This window comes from Danio rerio, chromosome 18, assembly GCF_049306965.1.
Source record: "Danio rerio strain Tuebingen ecotype United States chromosome 18, GRCz12tu, whole genome shotgun sequence".
NCBI lineage: Eukaryota > Metazoa > Chordata > Actinopteri > Cypriniformes > Danionidae > Danio > Danio rerio.
In genome coordinates, this window is record NC_133193.1 from 44,870,771 (window position 1) to 44,891,634 (window position 20,864).

Consider the following 20,864-nt stretch of genomic DNA (forward strand, 5'->3'; position numbering starts at 1 on the left):
TTTCTAGCCAAGTCAAGTCATTTCTTTACAAAGTAAATTTAAAATGGGTAGAGGCTGAGTCAAATTGCTGTACAGCAGGAAGACATAAGAAAAAGGTGACCAAGTACGACAGGGAAAACAAAAACAACAAATGTAGCTCAGAAAAAAAGCAAATAAATTAAGATATAAATCATTAAAAAGCACAAAACATAAAACAAAGTACAATAGGAAAAACAAACAACAACACAACAGAATTGATAATTGAAAAAAAGTTCAAAAGCAAAGCAAAACTAAGATATATAAATAAACCCTCAAAGAGCAAAACACAAGCAAAAATAAATAAAATCAAAAGAAAAGTGCAAAAGTTAACAGAAAAAAGAATAAAAATAAAAAGACAAATTACAACAGCAAAGACTAGCAAAGCAAAGCAAAAAATAAATAAATAAATAAACATCAGCAAAACAAATCAGATCCGTTGTTTAAAAATGTTTGGAATAAATAATCTTTTCTATGGTACTTTAGGGTTGGAATTTGTCGTCAACAACATGAAAGCATGGATCCATTCTGCCTTGTATCAACAGTTCAGGCTGCTGTTGGTGATGTAATGGTGTGGGAGATATTTTCTTGGCACACTTTGGACCCATTAGTACCAATTGTGCATCGTTTCAACGCTACAGCCCACCTGAGTATGGTTGCTGACCATGTCCATCCCTTTATGACCACGGTGTGCCATCTTCTGATGGCTACTTTAAGCAGAATAACGTACCATGTCATAAAGCGCAAATCATCTTAGACTGGTTTCTTGTACTTATGAACATGACAACAAGTTCACTGTCCTCAAATGGCTTCCATAGTCACCAGATCTCAATCCAATAAAGCACATTTGGGATGTGGTGGAACGGAAGATTCGCATCCTGGATGTGCAGCCGACAAATCTGCAGCAACTCCAAGAAGCTATCATGTCAATATGAACCAAAATCTCCAGTACCTTGTTGAATCCATGCCACAAAGTATTAAGGCAGTTCTGAAGGCAAAAGGGAGTACAACTCGGTACTATTAAGGTGTACCCAATAAAATGGCCGGTGATTGTATATGGAGTATAGTGCGTGTGTGCGTGAGGATGTGCGATATTTAATATGTATCAAAAATGCAAAATAGGCATCTCAACTCTCAGAACATAGTAAACATAGTAAGTATTTAGGCACACACACTATAATCTGCTGATTTACTCCACAGAACTCCATATAAAAGCCATAAACTATTTTGCACAGGCCTGTCTAAAGGGGTAATGCTGCCAACATATAATCAACATAAAATATTTGACATTTTACCTCTTCCCAACAGGGAAAACAACAACCAAGAATGCTTGATTATATGGTGGCAAGGCTTTGCAATCAAAAAATGTCATTATAATGGAACTCAATGGGGCAAAAACACCCCCCAACATAACGAAAGGGTAGTACATTTGCAAAATAAGGGTTAAAATGAACTAAAAACATAAAATTATTAAGTTTTTTGGGACAACTAAATTGTTTTATGTTCAATTCACTTAAATTTGTAAAAACTTATAAGTAACTTAATTCCTTAAATCATGTTGTCCAAACAGAAATTGTGTGGAAGCTGACATCTTTACAATGCACCTAAACCAGGGGTGCCCAAACTCGGTCCTGGAGGGCCGGTGTCCTGCATATTTTTGTTCCAACCCCAATTTAACACACCCAAACCAGCTAATCAAGCTCTTTCTATGTATACTAAAACTTCCAGGCAAGTGTGTTGAACTTCAGGACCGAGTTTGGACACTTCTGACCTAAACAATAGCAATGTGTGCCAGCAAAATAAACATTTGTAAATATAGATTTCACAAATATCAGATTTGGCCTGAATTTAGTTCAAGCTAAGGGTGTCCACAGCCTAAACAAACACACACACACACTTGGCTGCAGTGCTGTAAGGTAGAAACTCATTATACATTAAAATAAGCAACATCAAAATGTCCAGCAGTTTGAGCCACTCGGGGGCTGAAGATCACACACACATATTCAATCACATGTATGTACAACTACACCCACTCACGGATGAATATACACCTACAGACTCAAACACACATGCTGAGTGTCTTCCTTAAGGCGAGTGTTAGGTTCAGCCGTCTGTACATAACCCGGACCCTCTGATTTATATTCCTACCTCAAAGCCACGTTTGATTTATTTTGCATGAAAAGGATTTTGCGCTTTGTTGAAGGTTCACTTGCAGGACCAGAGGAGCAGAGTTTTCTTGTTGTTTTTTTGAGCGCACGAATGGACACGATGTAAGCAGCGACTGATTCTCATAAATCCAGATCAAGCGGTGTTGCGGAGCTGCCTCTTTTATGATTTTTCAGCACAATTGTTTGTACAGAATAACAGGGCATTTGAAGGGGAAACACTACTTTTAATCTCAACACTGGATGTTCTTTTCGTAAACTTAATGTGCAAAATGTTATGCATATCTATTTAAAAACCTTTTTACATTTTAATAGAAGGCTTTTTTGTGCACGTTTATGAATCTACATTATGCACTCCAAATCTTCACATATGCTGTGTAATGATGCTTTTTAGCCATGTTTAATGCCGGCGAGTTAAAAAAGCATTATACTTTGACTACTTAGTGGTGCAACTGGCCACTTTATTAGGCACAGGTACTGGAAGTATTCCTCAGAAATTTTGGTTCATACTGACATGATAGCATGATGCAGTTGCTGCTGATTTGTCGGCTGCACATCAATGATGCGAATCTCACGTTCCACCACATCCCAAAGGAGCTCTATTGGATTAAAATCTGGTGGCTGTGGAGGCCATTTGAGTAAACTCATTGTTATGTTCAAGTATCCAGTCTGAGATGATTCATGCTTTATGACACGGTGCATTATTCTGCTGGAAGTAGCCATCAGAGGATGCTGTGGTCAAAAAGCGATGTACATGGTTAGTAACAATACTCGGGAAGGCTGTGGCGTTGACACCATGCTCAATTGGTACCAATGGCCCCAAAGTGTGCCAAGAAAATATCCCTCGCACCATTACACTATCACCACCTGCCTGATTTGTTGATACAAGGCAGAACGGATCCATGATTTCATCTTGTTGACATCAAATTCTGACCCTACCATCTGAATGTTGCAGCAGAAAATGAGGCTGCGTCCGAAACCGCCTACTACTCAGTGGGTACTGCATTTGAATTTAAACATACTACTCGGCCATTAGAAAAGTACGTTCTATACAGTATGAATGTGAAAAATATGAATGGAATTCGGACGTACTACATCCGCCATTTTGTCATGGTCCTGCGTCAGTTGGGTCGCTTTACTCCCATTCATGAATACACTCGTGGGGCATCATGGGATAGTGCAGCATGTATGCGATGTGTACTCCAGAATCTCGACGGAAGTAGTAAGTCATTAGGGTACTTCTCGCATACTGATTTAAAATTCTATGAATTCTGACATACTACTCGGCTCGCATGCTGATTTTAGCGTACTATATAGTATGGAAGTATAGGGTGTCAGATGCAGCCTGAGACTCATCTTCTATTGTCCAATTTTGATGAGAACTGTGTGAATTGTAGCCTTAGTTTCCCGTTTTTAGCTGACAGGAGTGGCACCGGTGTGGTCTTCTGCTGCTGTAGCCCATCCGCCTAAAGCTTTGATGTGTTCCGCATTCAGAGATGCTCTTCTGTATAATTTGGCTTTAACGAGTGGTTATTTGAGTTACTGTAGCCTTTCTATCAGATCTAATGAGTCTAGCCATTCTCCTCTGACCTCTGGCATCAACAAGGCATTTGTTGAACTGCGCTCACTGGATATTTTCTCTTTTTCAGACCATTCCCTGTAAACCCCAGAGATGGTTCTGTAAAAATCCAGGTAGATCAGCGGTTTCTGAAAAACTCGAATACTGAAATACAGCCCGTCTGGCACCAACAACCATGCCAAGTCACTTAAATCACCTTTCTTCCCCATTATGACGCTCGGTTTGAGCTTCAGCAGTTTGTCTTGACCATGTCTACACGCCTAAATGTGTTGAGTTGCTGCCATGTAATTGACTGATTAGAAACTTGCGTTAACGAAGAGTTTGACAGGTGTACCTAATAAAGTGGCCGGCAAGTGTAGAAGGCAGAAGTTTTTTTTTTGCTTGGCAACTGATAATAAACAGTAAAAATTCCAAAAGAAAAAGACAGCAACAGTCAAGATTGCATGATTATATGGTGTCATAGGTAAGGTACAAAAAAAGTCATTATAATGCAAGTCAAAGGGACAAAAACAGCCCCCAACATAATGAAAGGGTAGTAAATTTGCACTGTGTGTATTGGGTGTATTCTTGGATTATTACAAATTTTCAAAACATTTTCCCAAAATGTGTCAAAATAATATGTCACCAAAAATTGTTCCATTTGATGAAACACAGAGAAAGATGTGGCCAAATTAAGACTCAAAATCACCCCAGAGTGGATGAAAACCTCCTGAACAGCACACAAGGAGTAAACAATTAGTCTGAACAAGTCATCTTCAATCAAGGTTTGATCTTTGCTGTGCTTTTGGGATAACCGATGAGGTCAGGTTGACGCTTCAGCAACAATATTCATAACCACGACCCTCTTACTGAACTACCCATCTTAATGAACTACCCATTACATAAGCTATTTAGAATATCCATGGTAACATCACTGGCACACTTCTGAACTTTTTAGTTAACGTTTTGAAGGAACTCTTGTAATGGCTAAACATTTATACAGTATTACTATTTTTGGGTATCATCAAGTCATGCTAACAGCGAGAAACCTTAAAAGGAACCACCTGAATCATAAATAAAGGATTTCGTAGCTAAAACAAGATTTATCCATACTCTAAACACAAAATGTGTTTCCAAATACACACATATAAATCAGCTGAATGTTGGTTTCTAGTTCAAACGCCAAGTTATTTTTGGTTGTCTGGAATGATACAGGATGACTTACTTTGGCTGCTCCGATCTGTTCTTTCCTGAATCTCTCCAACGGCGTGATTAGAACATCATCTGCGTTCTGTATCTGCAATAAAACACAGAAATATGGTATTTCACTTTTCATTAAACTATATTAACTTCAGTGAAATTTTCATCTTCAATTAAAGTTGGAAGGTACACGCAGCAGAAACGCCACAGGCTGAGAATTTTAACAAGCTTCATGTTACGAGCAAATTTGTGGTGTGAGTTTATATATTTCTGCAGCCGACTCGCGAGAATGTTCACACCAACACTTCAGAGGAGCAGCACTGATTAGTGTGACAGGATTTCATTCATCAGTGTTCATTTAATAAGAACTCCAGAGAAGCTCACTTCACCATTAAAATGAAGAAAATGACCAATAATACAGACACTGAGAATCTGAGAAGTAAAAAAAAATAAAAATAAGAAAATGCCTTTTTTTGTTTTGCAACCTCAAATCAGAAAAAGTTGGGAGAGCAAGGAAAACGCAAATAAAAAAAATGACACTAGGGATTAAATTTAGTTTGACTTAATACAACAAACATTATTTAATATGTTCCTCATGATTTGTTTATAAAATAAAGACATATAACAATTTTGGTTCTTGCAACACATTATAAAAAAAGGTGGAACAGTAAAGCATTTAACACTTTATAATGTTGCTGTATTGAACAATCTGGCCATCTGGAAGGAGGAGGCGGAGAACCGGCAAACCTTTAAATAATTTTTAATGAGTAAATAAAATAAACAGACAGCAGCTCCTCACTGAAAATTCAATTCAATTCAGCTTTATTTGTATAGCGCTTTTACAATGTAGATTGTGTCAAAGCAGCTTCACATAAATGGTCATAGTAACTGGAACAGTGTAGTTCAGTTTTTAGTGTTTAAGTTCAGTTCAGTTTAGCTCGGTTCAGTGTGATTTAATCATTACTGAGAGTTCAAACACTGAAGAGCAAATTCATCGATGCGTAGCTCTACCAATCCTGAACCAGGCGAGCCAGTGGCGACAGCGGAGAGGGAAAAAAAACTTCACCTGATAGGAGTGAAGAAAAAAAAACCTTGAGAGAACCAGACTCAGTTGGGCACGCCCATTTTAATTTCTCCGCTGGCCAAAAGTCTTGTGCAGAGCTTCAGTCACCGTGGTGGAAGCTGGAAGCTGGCCTCGGCAAAGACTCGACTGTCCCTGGAGCGTCGCTGGAATGAGACTCATGAAAACTGGCCTTAAACTGAAAGCAAAAGTAAAGCAATATGTCCAGGCCCGGTCCTCTCTCTCCCAGCACTGGCAATCTCACTGACGCCACCCGCCTTGCACGCCCTCTCGGCTCTCAACCCCCCTCACTCGCTACATACCCCCATCACCCCTTACAGGCTGGGGGCACCCCTTGTCAGCGCCTACTTCCGGGGCGTGGGTACATGCTTCAGGACCAGCGAAACCTGAGAATAATAGGGCCAAAAGAAAGGAGCTGGATAGCTGAGGAGAGACTAAAGAGCGACAGAGAGAGGGGAGGAAAATTGGGGTTTGGTTCTCCAGACACGCTGCCACTCGGCCCTCACCAGCTCAGAGATCTGACGATGTGCTGGGAGCCTTGCGGAGAAATCTATTCACCCGTCCTTCTTCTGATGTCTTCTGGTGGATGGACGCAGGCTTCAGCATCATGGTGGACATCGGTGTCTCCCACCAGGCTCTCTGGGATGGCTCCCTTCAGCTCTTTCCCTTCCGGTGGTGAGCCCCGCGTCCCCTGCTCCTCCCCATGCTGGGAGATGGCAGCACAAAGACCCTTTCCTAGCCAGCCTTAGGCCGTACCAGCTATTTGGGCAGACAAACGGGTTTCACCCCCACTCGGGTTAACTCGCCTTCCCTCTCAGCGGTGAGGGCAACTGGACAACGTCTCTCCTACTGCCGAATTTTAGTACCACTGTAATGAACTTAGATGGACCCCTGGCCATTAGGAAGAAGAAGGCAGAGAACCGACAAACTTTTCAATCATTTTTAATGAGCAAATAAAAACAAACGGACTGCCATAAAACTTAAAGCAAAAGTAAAACAATATGTCCGGACCCGTTCCTCTCTCTCAATCAGCACTGGCGTCTCTTCTCCTTTTAGGTTCCAGGGCTCCACTGTGAGACTCGAGGCAGGTGACGCGTCCAGGTGATTATCTTACTCACGCCACCCTCCTTGCATGCCCTCACAGCTCTTAGCCCCGCCTCACCCACCGCAGTTGCCATTGCTTTTTATAACACTTAAAAGTGTTTAGGGACCGAAGACACCAAGTGATGAAGAGGTGTAATTTTGTCAGTATTAATATTATCATTAAAGTAAATATACTTATAATAAATAGCCTCATTATTTATTTATTTATATGATTTATATATTATATTTGAATAGCGTTAGCTTTTGTACATGATTTTAGGTTTTAGAATAGATTATGTAATGTTCTCAACAATATTTATAAAGGAAACACATTTAGCTCCTATAAGTGCCATATACATATATTTCAATTAATATGGAAAGCAAGTGGATTTGTTTTACCAAAACTAATGTAATTTGCATGAAGTAATGATGGGGTTCTTCTCTAAAGAAGTAGTTACTTCACCTCGTTTAGAGCATAATTATGGATGTTTTACGTTATAACTAACATGGTTCAAACGATTGTTCTGCGACAGAGAAACTACGGTTTTTGGAAACACTTGTCACTATATCATTCTTATCCCAAATGATGCATCGTACTATGATAGTTTAGCTGCAAATTACGTCGTTGTTTGGGAAACGCGCCCCTGATCGGGTGTAGTCCTCTATGCAGATCTCTAGAGTACAGCTATATGTAAAGCATACAGCACCATCTGCTACATTAACATCTCAGAATGGATCTCACAAAGATTTTTTGAAAGATTTAATGAAACTGGTTATCTGAGCAATAAGGAAAAAAAAAAAAAAGAAAATGACTTATTGTTTGAAACAGGTTATGAAACACACAGGTCATGTTGGAGCGGAGAGAAATATTGCAATCATTGACCAGAATACATGTATGAGCTTCATATCCAGCCTGATCTCACGAGAAAACGCAAGTATTTTACGTTTTGGCAGTTTAGTGGCTAATTTGTACAAATTCGTACGAGTTCAGTCGTACAAAATTGTACGATTTAAAAAAGCCAACAGTCATTGGGGCATGAGGAAATCATCCTAAAATCATATTAAAAATTTTTCTTTTCACTTTTAAAGCATTGGAAAATTCTGCCCCGGCCTATGTCAGTGAGCTTATTAGGCCAATAAGGCCATATACAGCTTTTAGACAGTTAAGATCCCATGACCAGTTTCTTTTGTCTGTCCCTCGGTCTCACTGCAAATCAAAAGGTGATCGAGCTTTCTGTGTTGAGGCCCCAAAGCTCTGGAAGTCTTTTTCCTTCATTGGATTTAAATCTAACTTAAAGACTTATTTTTACTCTCTTGCCTTTGAGTGACACATGCATGTTATTTTTTATTATTTGTATTTTAGTATAACTTTTAAGCATATTTCTTTGTATTTTTAATACAATTTTTTTGTTGTTTTATTGTCTAGTTTATTTTATTGTAAAGCACTTTGGATCAACTACGGTTGTGTAAAATTGTGCTCTATAAATAAAGTTTGCATTGCCTTGCCCTGCCTAAAATGTACGAATAAGATCATACGAATTGAAAAAGTAACGAATTGCCCTGAGATTGTGTTGTCATATCTGCAGCTCAACACTGAAATAAGCCATTGGAAAATAGCCGATGGAAATGCATAGTTTAAAACCGTTGTTGTCCTCTTAGATGTGTAAAGGGATTTTTCTGGTATTGCTATTAAAGAACCATTTCGAGCTGCACAAAGAACTTTTCCGTGATCTGTCCTTGAAAGAATCGTTTATTCCTTAGTGTTTAGCAATCTTTATTCATACAATGTGAATCTGAGCAACAATGAAACAAGAAAATATCAGAGCTGAGAAAAATATGACGATCAATGACCACCAGGAAAGTTCTACAGATAGGCAGCTCAAATATTTCTCTATATGTGCGTTTGCTGTGTGAATCATAGCGTACTCTCTAAAAGACCCTCACAGCAGGCTGACACACTCGGTCCAGCCTTGCGGAGATAACAGGAGACTTTGTCAGCTACAGCATCAGTCTGTGTGTTTGTTTGCGTGGATCATTCCAGACAATCTGCTTGGGTTTTCTGTGGGTGTTCACTCAGTCTCTGCAAGGATGTTGCTGGGTGGTTGATCTGGCTGTTGGCATGTTTTTAATGGCTGACAGGGCAATGCTAGGATGTTAGACAGTTGCTTGGGCATTTTGGGTTGTTACTGGGATGGTTGCTGGGTGCATTGCTGGGGTGTTGATATTAGGCAGTTAGAGAAATACTTTAGCAATGTTGTCAGGAGGCAGTGAATAGGTGCAAACTCATAGCTTTTCTCCAGCCTATTATATGTGAAAAATCATACCAGAGAGCCAAGTTCTGTAAAGTGTGGAGCACAGTGTACTGTAGGTGTGAGTTATCTTAAGAGCACATTCTATGGAGACTTTACTATGCCATGAGGCTAAAGCTTGATTGATACTTTCGCTTGGTGCCGCATCGCGCACCTCCGCTGACTCCATGCACACCTCAGGAAATGGACGAAACTTTTATACTTGATGCGTTGGCCAATGCAACAGTCTTTAAAATGACAGGGGGCGGTCAAAAGAAACCCACCGAAAAATCTGAAAGATGAACAAAGAAGTTGGAAGTTTATAGAAATAATCATTAAATATTTTTAAACTACTTTTTAAATTATTTTTATAAATTATTTCAATGATTATGAAGATTTTATAACCATCCAAGATTTTTTAAAATCAAATCTTTGATGCATCACTTGCTTTTGTTTATACCTCTTACAGTTCCACCTTTTAAAGTTTATTAACATATCAATGACAACAGAACATTGTTACTTCATTTTAGTTTTGTAACTATTACATTGAAATCTTTTAATTGTGGAAAAACAAAAATTTCCTGTATTATTAAAACCACCCGGGTCTCCACTTTTGCCATGGCCTGTCTTTTTGGTTTTAACAATCTCATCCCTCAAGTTTTTCTAAACTTTCCAAAAACTTTCCTCCTTTCCCACTATTGCAATTTGTAGGCAATAAATATTGGTCATCTGGTTATCCATATGCATGCATATAGATGGATCACAAAGATGGCTGTACAGGTGTACCTTTTTCAGACAAAATTTCTTCAAAGTAATTCATATTCAACTCAAATCAAACTGTTCGCTCGAGTCTCAAGAAAGTTTGTGCGCTCTGCCAGCCGGAATCATGTCACACGCAGCCAAAGCAAACCTTTGCAAACACAGCGATGACGTCATATTCACTGTGCGTGGAGTGTTCTGTGGGTGCTCACTATAGGCAATATGTGCTTTTTATAAGGTATTCAACATGTTGACTCGTTTGCTTGGAAAACACTGAAGGTCTGTCTGAAATCGCATACTATCTGAGTTGGTAGGCTTTTATATTTGAATTTTAACCCATTTCAAGACCATTTAAAAAGTTTGTTTTATATAGTATGAAAACAAGCATGACAAGGAGCATGACAAGGCATCGTAGCACTTAAAAGTACACAGTGGGGTACCACAAGGCTTAATTCTGGGTCTCTTGCCTTTTACATTTTATATGCATTATATTAGTAACACAGTGGCACAGTAGGTAGGTACTGACGCTCGAACCAGTGAAGAAGGTCGCTGGTTCGAACCTAGGCTGGGACAGTTGGCATTTCTTTGTGGACTTTGCATGTTCTTCCGGTGTTCTTGTGAGTTTTCTCTGGGTGCTCCGGTTTCCCCCACAAGTCCAAAGTCATGCGGTACAGGTGAATTGGGTAGGCTAAATTGTCCATATGTGTGTGAATGAGTGTGTATAGTTGTTTTCCAGTGATGGGTTGCAGCTGGAACGGCATCTGCTGCGTAAAACATATGCTGGATAAGTTAGCAGTTCATTCCGCTGTGGCAACCCCAGAATAAGAAAGTGGCTAAGCCGAAAAAGAAAATGTATGAATGAATGCATTATTTGGGTGTTCAAACTTGGTCCTGGAGGGCCAGTGTTCTGGAGAGTTTAGCTCCAACCCTAATGAAACACACCTGAACCAGCTAATCAAGCTTTTACTGTGCACTGTGCATCTAAGTGGAAATAGTATGTCATCCGGGAACTTCTCGTCTAGTGTTTTTAGAACATTATGAATTTAGAAGTACTGCAGTAGTTAGCTCACAAACAATTTTTTTCATACACTAAATAGTAGAATAGATTATATAATTAACGATGCCCTGCAGGGTCTTTCCAGTGCTCATTAAGGTTATGTTTTGAGGTAGTAACGAGCATGACAAGGCATTGTGGCACTTAAAAGGACACTGTGGGGTACCACAAGGCTCAATTCTGGGTCCCTTGCTTTTTACATTATATATGCATTATATTGATGATGAGATGGCGCAGTAGGTAGTGCTGTCGCCTCACAGCAAGAAGATCGCTAGTTCAAGCCTAGGCTGGGTCAGTTGACATTTCCTTGTGGACTTTGCATGTTCTCCCTGTGTTCACGTGGGTTTTCTCCAGGTGCTCCGGTTTCCCCCACAAGTCATGCGGTACAGGTGAATTGGGTAAGCTAAATTGTCCGCATGTGTGTGAATGAGTGTGTATAGTTGTTTTCCAGTGATGGGTTGCAGCTGGAACAGCATCCGCTGCGTAAAACATAAGCTGGATAAGTTAGCAGTTCATTCCGCTGTGGCGACCCCAGAATAAAAAAGTGACTAAGCCGAAAAGAGAATGAGTGAATAAATGAATGAATGCATTATTTGGGTGCCCAAACTCCTGGAGGGCCGGTGTCCTGCAGAGTTTAGCTCCAACCCTAATGAAAACATACCTGAATCAGGTAATCAAGCTTTTACTAGATATACTAGAAACTTCCAGGTATGGGTTGAAGCAAGTTGGAGCTAAAATTCGCAGGACACGGAGTTTGTACACCCCTGTATTATTTTATAAAAAAAAAAAATGGAGTTAGTTTTCACTGTTATGCCAATGATACACAATTTTTACATAGTCAGAAATCTAACAGATTGCAAAATTTGATGACTAATAACTTTATATTGCTACAGAAATCTGAGGTCTTGTTTATCGGATCAAAACCTTCTCTTGCACATAATCTACAATACTAACTAAAGTTAAGCCCTATGCCTATGTAGTATAGATAGCATTCTGATATGATACATTCACACCATGCTCAAATCCTCTCACATGGACTCATGGGAAAGTATAGCATCATCTGAATGTGCACTGTGCATCACAATGGAAGTAGTATGTCATCTGAGAACTTCTCGTCTTGTGTTTTTAGAATATTATGAATTTAGAAGTACTGCAGTACTTAGCTCACATCACATTTTTTTTCCATATACTATATAGTAGAAAAGATTATATAATTAACGATGCCCTGCAGGGTCTTTCCAGTGCTCATTAAGGTTATTTTTTGAGGTGGTAACTAAAGCATATCTATGTTGCTAAGCATACATATGCCTGAAAAGATGACTGAAAGATAATAGATAATCTTAGAGTTGACATTAGAAAGAAAAGAAATTGCATTAAAACATACAACATAATTTCCCCATGCATCACAACAGGGTCTGTTGCGCATGTGTTGTAACCAGAATGTTTGTGAAATCCAGAATCCAGTTGAAACTGCACAGAATCAATCTCCTGATATGGCAAAGAGTCGGCTCCTCATGCACTAAAGGTCAGCAGTGCCTCAGCACATGGTTGATGAATTAGGTATTATGGCAGCTGGCATGATTGGCTTCCTGTAGAGCTTTCTGCTGCAGCAGGACAGAATCAGCCTAGTTCAGGACTTGTTCCTCACTCTTGCATGTCACTCCAGCTTGGTCATCAGTCTCCGCTTTTTTTACATCCTCCAGATGATTCTGGCCTACTCCAAAAGCAATGCCTGCTCTTCTGATGAGCATGTTCATCTTAAACTTTTCTACCTGAGCCCCAATAAAACAGAGTGTAGAACAGGACAGCCACAAAAACAGATTGAAAGCACTGCATCACACTGCAAAATCCACTGAGAGCAACGTTTTAGTTATTAACTTTACAAAAGTTAAAGTAAGGATAAATTATAACATATTATTATATATAATGCCAAATGTAAATAAATGAATGAATAAATGATGGGATTGTATATTCCATGGTTATTGATGGAATGGTTAATGATGGATGGAAAATTAGAAAAATGCTCATTTATTATGCCACAAAATCAAGCTTTAAAATTTTTTCAAGTGATAATGTAGTTATTTTAAAGTCAAATCCGCAGTTTATGTATCAGCATAGCTTATCTTTGAACCTTGCTTCAGACTCTGAGCTCCAGACGGTCAGCAGCAGCTCTGCAAACAGCTTCCTGCCAAGAGAAGCTTTTTTATTTGGCCAGACCATCTCAGGACCTGCCATTGGATCTCAATGCTTTTCCAGGTTTTTTTATTTTTAATAAATTTGCAACAATTTAAACAAAAAAAATATTTTATGATTGTCATAATGATTGTGTATTGTGTGTAGAATTTTGAGGAAACAAATTAATTTAATCCTTAAATTGAAGCGCTATGAATACTTTCCATATTCATACATTCATTTTCTTGTTTTCTTGTCATTTTCTTAGTCCCTTTATTATTCCGGGGTCGCCACAGCAGAATGAACCGCCAACTTATTAAGTTTTTATGCAGCGGATGCCCTTCCAGCTGCAACCCATCCACACACACACTCATACACTACAGACAATTTAGCCTACCCAATTCACCTGTACTGCATGTCTTTGGACTGTGGGGGAAACCGGAGCACCCGTAGGAAACCCACGCGAAGGCAGGGAGAACATGCAAACTCCACACAGAAACCCCAAATGAGCCGAGGTTTGAACCAGCGACCTTCTTGTTGTGAGGCGACAGCACTACCTACTGCGCCACTGCCTCGCCATATATATATATATATATATAGTTCTGTCTGGTTATTGAATCTGATTGGCTGATAGTCGTGTGGTATTCTGCAAATAGCAGCACTCATACCGCTTCTTCACCCTTCACCCTTATTTATTACTCCGCCCGCATACAGCGTCAAACAACGGACACTCTACAGTTGGACAAATATTGCAGCTGTTGGACAACATAATGTACTTTTCAGGCTTTTTTAGTTGAGAATGTATTTAAAAATATTTATTTTAAAATATTTATAATTTCAGAGCATCGGATTGAGTGCATCAGCCGCCATGAGCCTCTCTGAGCAGACCAAAGAAAGTGACGGTTGATGTGCTTGTTTAACCACAGAAACTGGTAGTGTTTGCTTTGCTCTGGCTTTTTTTTGGGTTAATAATTGTGAATTCCTGATTGCAACAGAAATACTGGGAAATCTCAGTAGATTGATGGCATTTCTCGCCGTTCAGCCTAATAGCCTTAAAATGTGAGCAAAAATGAACTTAGTCATTACTTTAGACATTACACTAGAGAGTCATTCAAATACTAGCTCTAACTGATGTCAGCTGCAGATATGAAGGAATGGCGGAAAAGGATTTTTAGACTGTGCATGATTAATTTTCTTTTTTATATACACAATTATGCTGCCAAACTGTTGTAGCAGTGCGATATGGCTGTATATCAGCATTAGTGTCCCACCAGTGACGATATCCAGCCATATTCCACTGCTACTTGTGTGATATTGCTCATATATATATATATATATATATATATATATATATATATATATATATATATATATATATATATATATATATATATATATATATATATATATGCAGAATATAAAACTATGTTTCATTATTTGTGCAAAAAATACATAATTTATAATGTAATTTTATATACCTTTATATTTTAAATACTGGCAATGGGAAAAAATATAGTACAATATTATGATAATGTATTATATTACGTTTAAATATTTAGCATACAGCAATTTATCAATATATAAAGAATATATATGTATTATTCAATATTTTTTAGCATAATGAATATGTAAAAAAGAAATGGAACTTAATTGCACAAGCTGCATAATAGCACCAAATATACTGTTTCAGGCGTTCAAATGCTGCACATTCCTCACAATTTTGCTTCATGTAATCTCTACACGTTAGATTTTCTGCAGCGCCTTGCAGCTGCCATTGAGATGAATGGGAATGCTAACGGATGGCTTCCTCTCCAGGCATGATAAACCTCCTTGCCCACAACAAGAAAACACATCAGGTCAGGATGAACATCTGTGTATGTGGAGCAGATCTGCCACGGCGGTCTGACATGACACCGGCTTTGATTAACAGAGTTATTCAGCAGCGTGAGGGTGTGTGATAAAGCTATAACACGCCACATAATACCTGCTCTAATTTTAGAGAAACCTTTCTCCTCCACCATCTCCAGAGAGCGTCTCTTTCCACCCATAAATCAAGAGAATTGTTTTCATTGTCTCAAAAAAGCCCCTGAAACACACGGTCACCCTCACCTTTGCCTCACAAAGGCACACGAACCTCATCTACATCCTAACGGTTTGTGATTAGCGCAGAACTACAAACCCTGCAACGTTTCTTAGAGTTTCTCATTTCATTCTTTTGTTTTTCCTTTCAATTTAGAAAGCATCGCTTCATTGGTATTCAAAGTCAGCCTTCCCCAAAGCCTTGAACGGAGACTTTTGAAAGAGCAACTTTATCAAAGGAATTACTGGCTGGATTAATATTCCTGCACAAGGGGAGAACTGCAATGCGAGCATCATCCCTGCGGCTAGTGGAGACGATAAAGGCTAAACGTGGCTAACCGGAACGTAACTCAATAAATAGTCAGATTTCCAGCTTGTTCCTTGATTATTATTTTATGACCAATGAATAAAGCATGTGGATTCGAAAGTCTGAATAATTTGTTTTGTATAAACATTACGTGTGTGTGTGAGTTTGTGTCTTCGTAGAACAATGTCAAAAAGGGAGCAGACCAATAGTGTTTTAATACACAAGTTAAATTGACACCTTGGTTACACTTTATTACCTATTAAATAAGTAGGTATCACTGCAGCCCATGATGGGGGGGGGATCTCCTCCTTGTACATCCTTTCCATTTCTATCAGGTTGTTGGATGATCATTTTAGGTCTCTCCAGAGTTGCTCAATTGGGTTTAAGTCTGGGATCTGGCTGGGCTTTTCAAGAACAGTCACGGAGTTGCTGTGAAGCCACTACTTTGGGGCATTGTCTTGTTCAAAAAAGGTAAATCTTCGGCCCTGAGCACTCTGGAGAAGGTTTGTACTTTGCAACATTCGTCTTTTTTTATTGCAACCGGTCATCCTGTCCCTGTAGCTAATGAATATCCCACAGCAAGCTGCAGCCACCACCATGCTTCACTGTTGGGACTATATTTGACAGGTGATTAGTAGGGTCTGGATTTCTCCACACATAACACTTAGAATTAAGGCCAACAAATTCTATCTTGATCTCATCCAATAAGATAATCTTATTTCTCACCATCTTGAAGTCCTTCAAGTTATTTATTTATTTTTAGGAAACTCCATGCAGGCTTTTATCTGTCGAGCCATTCTGCCATGGAGGGCTAGTGAGGGTTAACTTTCAACAACTTTCTCCAATCTCCCGACTGCACCTCTGGAGCTCAGCCACAATGATCTTTGGATTCTTCTTTACCTCTCACCAGAGCTCCTTTTTTGTATGTTATGAACTTTTGTGCTAAACAAGTCACGTTATTGATGATAATACAGCCACTTACTGTGTTCACCATAAGACAAAGTAAAACCACCTGGCACTAAATGCCAGGCTCATGCTAGTTTTGATGAATAAAATAAGCAAACAATGTAAATGAAATATGACAACAAGACGCTGAGTGAAGCTAAGTGAACGATTCTATCATAATGGGGATTCATTCACGAACAAATCGCCCCCTCCGTTAGAATGAAAATGAATTCAAGAGTTCACACTTAGATAATGCTTGACTATTTAAGCAAGTTTGGCATGCTGTCCCGGGAGAGAACCCTGAGCTCGGAGATAGATGAGCCCAAGGCTCCCGGCCTGGTCAATAACTTCAACTTCCCAAAATAGATCGCTGACTGCGCCAGTTTGTAGTAAGTGCTTGTGACTTTAACATTTGTTGCATGGTTTTTGAGTGTGGGAGGAAACCGGAGTACCCGGGGAAAACCCACGCGAACACGGTGAGAACGTGCAAACTCCGCACAGAAAGTATCAGTTGGCTAAGCTAGTATTTGAACCAACGACCTCCTTGCTGTGGGGCAACAGTGCTAGCCACTGAGCCACTGTATAGCCTGAACTTAGAATTGAGCGGGAGGGAGATGGGATGGGATGGGGGGGGGGGGTAATTCCAAATTGAAGATGAGAGATGAAGTTTAGGCTGGATATTTATATTGAATTTAGAGTGATCCAATTGGCTAGTTAGTGATTAGTCATAGGGATCAGCCGTAGTCAACCCTATCACGTGCTCCTCTCGAAATTAGTTCAAGAAACTTCACGTGAAAGCAGGAGAGGGGGTGTGTTTCAGGACACAGATTAGATCAAATTTAACAGGGAGGGAGGACAATACACTTTCATGCACACAAACACATTATTTTTGTCGTTAGTGCCCGTGCAATCACATTGATGTAGAAAAGTGGTGTAAAATTATAATTTTCGTAATTTAAAAATATATTAGCATACTGACCACTGGAAAAACTCCCGATCATAGATATATGTATATATGTGTATATCTCTGGCTCTGGATGGCCAGTCCTCCACTGCACCTTGGTCACACATTCATTTCAAAGGAGTACCCTGTACTAAAGTGTTGACTCTATTGACGCATTCCTTCCAATAGACAACAACAGGGTAGATGAGATCTAATGTAATTATCTATGAACATTAATAATCAAATAGCAATCAACAAGGACAAAATCACTCATTGTTCAGAGACTATAAATGTTTATGTCATATGAAACTGATAATCATTTGAAATAATCGTGATTATCATGATTGTGATTTTTATCATAATCGAGCAGGATTAGGGTTGGGTTGATAGCTGACAGACACAATGCTAAGCCGACATCCCAATCCTCCACCCCTGCTCCTGTCATAGCAGCAACCCACGAGTGAAAAATACACACAGCCCTGCTAACACTAATACATCTTAGTTTTAAAATGCCATTTCAGAACAAAAACGATCCACATCCACATTGACATTTTATCTAGCATCTCAGAAAAGCCCTCAGTACAAACTATACCGCTGAAACCTCCCATCACGATATGCGCACGTCTGAGCTCCAGGCAGTCAGCAGTGCAGAGAGCAGTGCAGGTCGGACAGTTTATTAAGGATGTACCGCTGCATCGTGTCTCATTATAGTTGTTAAACATGATATTTATTTAATCTTGTCTTTATCTAACGACTCTTTGGTCTTTTGAATCTATCAGGTAACGTGTCACAGCGTCAGTACATTGCTTCAGTCACGGTTTGTTCCACGGTTGTACTTAGTCATTTTAGCAAAAGCCTGTTGGTTGGTTCCTGTTGGTTGTGCACATTTTTTACCAAACAAGTTAGTCGACGTCATTATAATGACACAGATCACTCTGCGTATTCATGCCAGAGTCCTACAGAAAAAAAAAGATTGACAGGTTGTCATTTGTGCGTAACTTATCTTATTTTTTAATGATTTGGTTATGGGTAAAACAAAGACCATGCAGGTCATCTAGTTGAAACGGTAGGCTAAAAATATTTGATTCATTATGAATTAATTAATCACTCAAAATAATTAATTCACTGCCACCTGCGATGCCGATGTCATCGTTCATTGCGATGTTTCATATTCCACATCGTACGATGCCTAATTAGTCAACATCACACTACCCTAAACAGGATTAATTTAAAATATATAAACATAATAATCTAATTGTAGCGGTGTTCCATTGCCGCTACTGTTGGTAGAGCAAGCAAGTTTTGTACGCGTAGGCAAGAAGTCTGTAGGCAAAATAGATGCAAATAAAAGCGTCTTTTTTTCCAATCAACATAATTCCTTCACCAATTTTCCTTACTCTATAATGCACACTTCTCTGTAACCTTAAGTTGTACTTTGAGTTAAGTCACGATATGCTGAGTTATGCTGCGTTCACACCAGACGCGGAATGCGCATCAAGCGCGAGTGATTTACATGTTAAGTCAATGCAAACGCGCGAATAGACATCCTGCGGCGCGAATGACGCAAATGGTGCGGGGCGAATTGAGCGTTTTGCGTGTTTGACGCGCTTAACGAGCGTTTCGCTCGAATCTCTCGAATTCGAAAATCTGAACTTCAGCGTACATTCGCGCCGCGTTAACCAATCAGAAGCTTGCTCTTGTGGGGGCGTGATTGTGACGTAGAACCTGTTGTCGGTGTTCCGAGGGAAATCCTCCAGCCTTCACCGACAACAGTTCATCAAACTGGGCTGGGCTCAGTCAGAAGCACCGCTGAAAGCCTCCGTCATCCAGGTTAAGTTTCTGGAGGAGTTTATGAGCTCACAGAGCTGGATGCACATCTGAAAGGATGTAGTGGACTCAGACACAACCCTAAACGTATCGACGCTGTTTTTCAGTCTTCATAAAGCACATAAACACTTATTTTCTTCATAAAATCCATGTTAGCCATTTAGCTATGAAGCTAGAGTCTTCAGGCAGACAGAAGCCCTGCCTATCACGCAAATCCGCCTCTGTTCTGAAGTGAATTTGACACGCGATTGAATCGGTTTTGATGCGCGAATGAAGCGGGGGTTGACGCGCGAATAAAGCGAGTAAACTCAAATGTTCACGCGGCTATTTACGCCCGAATAGCGTGATTTATCAGCGCGTTCCGCGTCTGGTGTGAACACAGCATTACGGTCAAAAACTGTGTGCTTCCCACTAACGCTCTCTTACTCCATGCAGTGAAGCCACAGTTACATAGTCTCCTACTGACATCTTGTGGCCAATCGTCAATATACAATGTATGGCTCCTACACTAATAACTGGACCTCCATAGAATTCAAATAATAATAATAGATCATGCACATTTCTCACAAAAGTACTTCCATAGTTACTAAAACAAAACTATAAATATTCTGTCTTGCACAAAGCAGTCTGCATTTGTCTGTGTGTCTTCCTAGGACGATACTTGGATCTGAAGGGAATCAGATCGATGATTTTAATGCATGAGTTAAACCGACATCTTGGCCTCACTTTATTAGCCATTTGGAGTGGAACGTCCTCTCTGCTGATTTCATACCATCTTAACTTCCCTGGCTGTAGACCAAAACATCCTGCGATGCGGTGCTCAGACTCTGTGACTAATCTGAATCCGAATGACTTGATATCAACAGTGAAGGTTTTTATTGAATTTTTTTTCATCGCCTCAGTATTTGAGCAGGCAGTTCTCAGGACACTTGACCTTTGGAATTCATTCCGGGATGAGCTGCAATAATCATCCTTATCTGGAATGGCCTGTCTTGACGGGGCCTTTGAAGAGAGTCTCACCTGTAGGGATCGCATGCACCCGAGGACAAACCAGTGACATCAAAAGAGGCTTAAATCAAAGAATAATCGGTTTATCATGCGGCAAGCTTATGTAAAATATACATACAAAATGCACAAGTGGATTTTTTTTAAAATCCACTTCGTAAAATTGTTCATACGCTAAAGAGATGTTACGGCCAACAGCTTAAATATAATTTTGAAATGTTTTTAAACAGAAAATATTGCTAAGGAGAAATAAATAGTGCATTTGTAAATAAAGATACAGTGCATCCAGAAAGTATTCATAGCGCTTCACTTTTTCCACATTTTTTTCATGTTACAGCATTAAGCCTAATCCAAAATGGATTAAATTCATTTATTTCCTCAAC

At 39.5% G+C, this 20,864-nt stretch overlaps 1 protein-coding gene across 9 annotated transcripts in view; it reads right to left on the reverse strand.

Moving 5' to 3' along the window:
* arhgap42b (Rho GTPase activating protein 42b) overlaps positions 1–20,864 on the reverse strand; it is a 214,857-nt gene that overhangs the window by 90,163 nt on the left and 103,830 nt on the right. For all 9 annotated transcript variants that reach the window (XM_073930058.1, XM_073930057.1, XM_073930056.1 and 6 more), the window contains exon 4: positions 4,964–5,035. In XM_073930058.1, the coding sequence (XP_073786159.1) occupies positions 4,964–5,035 (72 nt within the window). The remainder of the gene's footprint in view (positions 1–4,963; positions 5,036–20,864) is intronic.